Here is a 4,990-nt window from a genome sequence, read left to right on the forward strand (position 1 = left end):
CTGCAGCCTGTTTCCCCATGTTTATGTGTCTAAGTGACTTATGGCAACAACAGTTTTTAGATCGGTCCAGTGTTGAAGGAGACCGCTGCAGCCGGCTGCCGCTAAACGGGCTGTGATTAAATTGTTCGGGGCAACTCAGCGTCAATGTGCGTCCACTAAAAGTACTTGTTGCTGCAACTTAAATGCTCAGATCGTTATAATAAGTGTCTTTAAAGAGAAAATCAAACGTTTGGTATTGTTTCTAACCAAGTCTCGTTCAAGGAGAAGTCTCGTTCTGAAACGGCAAGAGGGGGTTTGTTGTCTTCTTGAAGACAACGATGGAAACGTGAGTGAGAGTTGGAGATAGAAGTTGTGTTGGAGAACACAAAGCGTCGCTTATTGTTATCTAAAAGATGTTCGATGTTATGGCTGAATGTTTAGATGATTTTTAACAATGTGGATGCAATAAAAGATTTCAGAAGGAGAATTCTCCGAGCGAGATACACAATTACAAACAGACCAGATCAAGTAAAAGGTAAAGAAAGATGTTCTATTTCTCTGTAGACTTCTTTCCATAATGTTTCCCATCAGTGGCAACAATAAGCTCTTTTAGTTGACGTATATTGACGGTGAGAAGAACCCGAGCGTTTACATTACAGCTTATTTAGCGGCTGCAGCGCTCTCGTTCAATACTGGACCAACATTGTTGTCCCCGTTAGTCACTTAGACATAAAAACATGGTTAGAAAACACAGAAGCTACCCTTTAAAAACACTAAAACAGGCTGGCAGAAATATGTTCACTCAAGTTGATGAAAGGTTGCTGGTTTGAATCCCTAACTCCTCCCTGTATTCTCTCTGTGTAGTGACTTATCATGGAACAGATTGTCATCAATGAAGCCGAACTCCTTCTCTGCTCTTCCGGCTCTCATCAAACTGTGAGTAAACAGACTACGTCACCATTAACACCACAGCATCACACAGCATCACACAGTGTCTTCACTGGTTTGTAGATTCAGTGTCAACGGACTGGAAAGAGTTTTATATTGAAGTACAAGTACAAGTATGTCAAAATGACATTTGAGTAATTGTACTTCGTGACTTTCCACCTCTGTTCCATGATGTGATGTGAAGTCGTGGAAACATCCTCACATGTAAATTATTGTTATTTTATTTGTTCCTGTCTGTGCCTCTCTGCAGCGACCTGTCGTCCAATCAGCTGTCGTCTCTGCCTCTGATTGGTCTGCAGAGTCTAACTCATCTGCGATTGGCCGGAAACACACAGCTGATGGAGTTAATGCCACGAGAGGACCTGCCGCGAGTCAGGTGAACACACACACACACACACACAGAATCCTCTACTCTAATCTGTCTCGTTGTGTTTATTGGAAATGATTTAAAGGGACATTCTGCTGAACAGCAGGTGTAATGAAGTTGATTTAACTCGACAGTGTTTAGACTTAACTGGTAATGAAATTGATTCTGATACTTTTGTACTTTTACTTAAGTAACATTTTGAATGCAGGACTTTTACTTGAAACAGTTTCTTCCACATGTACATAATAAAGGTATACAAAGGGGTTTGTTTGTTTGTTTGTTCAGGGTGATGGAGCTTCCTTACGCCTTCCAGTGCTGTGCCTTCGTCTCCTGTGAGAGGAGAGGAGGAGGAGGAGGAGGAGGAGGAGGAGGAGGAGGAGGAGGTTCGTCCTGGGAGAGAGAGGAAGCAGCAGACTCTACCGGGAGAGAAACCGCCGTCCTATCCAGCCAAGGTGATGCAAACAAACACCCTCTCCAGTCGCGATACGATATTATCACACTACTCAAATGTCTGGATTTATTAAAGTCAGTAAAACTCCATCTTTGATTTCACAAACTTCCTGCTAATCCTGCAACATGTCGGTACCAGAACAACACAATCGTTTCCAAAAGGTTTCATTTGTATTTGCAATATTAATAGTTTATATAATAAAAGATACTTGGCGACTCTGCTGTATATCGATATTTGAGTAAAATGATATTTCAAAGTAAAAGTCAAAGACTCTCTCTGCTGTGTGTGTGCAGTCGATCAGGACTGGGATGATTTCCTGATGGAGTTTGAAGAAGAACCTAAACTTCAACACTCCGTCCACTGCAGCCCTGCACCAGGTACTTCAACACATGTTACATATAATACCTGAATACCTGTATGATTTGTTGACTGATTGTAAAGTAAACTGATATGTGGTTTCTTCCTCCAGGACCGTTCCGCCCCTGCCTCCATCTGCTCGGCAGCTGGTTGATCCGTGGAGGGGTGTGGCTCATCGCAGCGCTCTCATTGGTCAGCAACAGCCTGGTCGTCCTGTCGGTCTTCTTTTCCCCCGCCTCCTCAGTGACTCCATCCAAGCTGTTGATTGGTCTACTGGCCCTGGTGAACGGCCTGATGGGAGTGTGGAGCGGGTGGTTGGCGGCGGTGGATGCCTGGACGTTTGGCAGTTTTTGGAGGTACTGAACAGATTTGGGATTGTGGAGACTCTGCGAATTATTGGGACTTTGGCAATTCTTTGGATTGTGGGGACCCTAGAAAAATTGGAATCTCTTTTGGGAATCTTGAGAACGCAAAGGACTCTACAGCTGGAATATCTGGCCAATTTTGGAACAATGGGAAAATTGTGAAGTTGGGGAATGCTTGGCACTGTAGTAAAGTGCAAGAAAGTACAAAAATAAGTGTCTAATATCTTTTTTAAAGTCGCATGCTTCACTGAGAAAGAAGTAGGTAGATAATATTAGAATATACAGAATTCAATTTTATTTCCTCTTTATAACCAACGTCATTTAAAAACAATAAATTAATCGTGCAGATATTTTTGGTTTATTACGGCCTGGATCTTATTTTCATAGCTTCGTCCATCATTTCTGTTGCTGACATTGTACTCATTAAGTTAGCAGCTGAGATCTGTTAACATGGTGAATAGGTTTATTCCATCTTTCTGAACAGTTTAAAGACTTATTGTTTGGAAACAGCAGCTGATGAAATGTCAATTAATTTCTGATCTTATCTTATCTATAAAATCACTTTTATAGTCTTTATAATTTACCCTTTCTGTTAAAATTGCCAAAAAGCACTTCATAAACAAGTAATTTCAAAGTAAAAGTCAGACGTTTCTTGTCCCTTGTGTGTGTTGCAGGTACGGGGCGAGGTGGGAGAGCAGCTTCCTGTGTCGGCTCAGTGGCTTCCTGTGTGTGTTTGCGTCTCAGACCGGCCTCTTCCTGTTAACGGTCGCCGCTCTGGAGCGATGCCTCGCCGCCACCGCCGCCACACGCCGCCACAACAAACCGGACGGACACACTGGTGAGAAAAATGCACACACACAACAACATAAAAACACACACACACACACATCTGGAAAGTGTCTGATTTCACTCTCCTCTCTCTCTCCAGGTCGCTCCTCGTCGCCGCTCTCCGTCCGTCTGGCCGTCTGTCTGTGCTTCCTGTTGGGCCTGGCCGTCACGCTGCCCCCCCTGGTGGCCGGACACAGCAGCACCTCCCTCTGTCTGCCGCTGCCTTCCTCCTCCTCCTCCTCCTCCCTGGCCCTCTCCGTCTCCCTGGTGCTCCTCGACTCGCTGTGCTTCCTCCTCATGACGTTTGCCTACACTCGTCTCTACTGGCGGGCCAGCAAAGCTGCGCCCTCCGCCGCCGACGAGGAGGCAGCGTTGACTCGACACGTAGCCTGGCTGCTCTTCTCGGACTGCCTCCTCTACCTCCCCGTGGCCTTCCTCTCCTTCTCCTCGCTGCTGCGCCTCCCCGCCGCCGGACCGGAGGCGGCGAAGGGGGTGCTGCTGCTCGTGGCGCCACTGCCGGCCTGCGTCAACCCACTGCTCTACCTCCTCTTCAACCCGCTCGCCCGGCACGAGCTGGCGGCGCTCACCAAACGCACCTGCGGGGCAGCGGCGGTACCCGGACTCTGCAGGGGAAGAAGAGGAGGAGGAGGAGGAGGAGGAGGAAGGTCGAGGCCGGACATGGTGGATTCAATGTACGACGAGGACGCGGAGAAACAGTCGTGTGACTCGACGCAGGCGCTGGTGGTGGTCAGAGGCACGAAGGAGGAGGAGGAGGAGGAGAGAGGAAGACAAAAGAGCGAGACACATTTAGTTCCGTTTGTTGTTCCTCATCAATAGACTGACACACACACACACACACACACACACACACACACACAAACACGGCATCTAAAGGTCTCACCTGCCAAAGACTCACCTGAACTCGTTGGTTAGATTCAGTCTTGTCTCGTTTTTCTTTTTAGTATTTTTGGAAGAATTTCTTTTGCCTTTATTGTGTAAAACCCTCTGCAGGAGACGCCTATTATTTGGTCTCTTTTGTCCCAGATGGCCACCGTACTCTCTCTCAGATGATAGCCAATCAGATCAAAGCAAAAGGACTTCAAGGTTGCATTTAATCGAGGGTGTGTGCTTTTTAATTCCAAAAGAAAATACATGCGATAATCAACTTGAGTGAAGTATTAATTTTGATGAATTATTATAGCCGCCAGACTTTTGGCAAGTGAGTCAAAGACTTCACACACACACACACACACACACACACATGCACACACACTGCAGACTGTGTGGTAGCAAATGTAGCAGAGACGCATAAAGCTAAAAAAATAGTAAATCAAAAGATAAAAGACACAAAGATAAATGAACAAAGAAATTGTCACTGTCCAGGATTTTAACAATATCAACTCTCTGATTCGTCAAGCCAAGGCTTCATTTCAGAGTGCACACCCACACACACACACACACACACGCATTACGAGCAGTCAGCAGCTTTTATTTTGAAATATGACACGATTTACAGCACTGTGTTACCAAACATCCAACCAAATGTTCTACCAAATGCTGTTGAGCATTATGTCTGTGTGTGTGTCTGTGTGTGTGTGTATGTCTGTATGTGTGTGTATGTGTGTGTGTGTATGTCTGTGTGTGTCTGTATGTGTGTGTATGTCTGTATGTGTGTGTATGTGTGTGTGTGTATGT

At 45.6% G+C, this 4,990-nt stretch overlaps 1 protein-coding gene across 1 annotated transcript; it reads left to right on the forward strand.

The window, feature by feature from the left end:
• Positions 1-317: 317 nt before the first annotated feature.
• On the forward strand, positions 318-4,933 carry LOC116379085 (leucine-rich repeat-containing G-protein coupled receptor 5-like). Its single transcript, XM_031841000.1, has 8 exons — positions 318-325; positions 844-915; positions 1,178-1,303; positions 1,580-1,746; positions 2,039-2,122; positions 2,215-2,458; positions 3,142-3,305; positions 3,396-4,933. Exons 1-8 carry the CDS (start codon positions 318-320, stop codon positions 4,130-4,132), a joined length of 1,602 nt encoding a protein of 533 aa, XP_031696860.1. The 3' UTR covers positions 4,133-4,933.
• The last annotated feature ends 57 nt before the right edge of the window (positions 4,934-4,990 follow it).

This window comes from Anarrhichthys ocellatus, unplaced genomic scaffold (assembly GCF_004355925.1).
Source record: "Anarrhichthys ocellatus isolate YVR2014 unplaced genomic scaffold, GSC_Weel_1.0 scaffold3670, whole genome shotgun sequence".
NCBI lineage: Eukaryota > Metazoa > Chordata > Actinopteri > Perciformes > Anarhichadidae > Anarrhichthys > Anarrhichthys ocellatus.

Bases quoted from the DNA above. Each gene is read 5' to 3' on its own strand.
- LOC116379085 (XM_031841000.1), top strand. The intron at 2,123-2,214 runs GTACTTCAACAC...TTCTTCCTCCAG, and splicing joins CCACTGCAGCCCTGCACCAG to GACCGTTCCGCCCCTGCCTC. The intron at 3,306-3,395 runs GTGAGAAAAATG...CTCTCTCTCCAG, and splicing joins CAAACCGGACGGACACACTG to GTCGCTCCTCGTCGCCGCTC.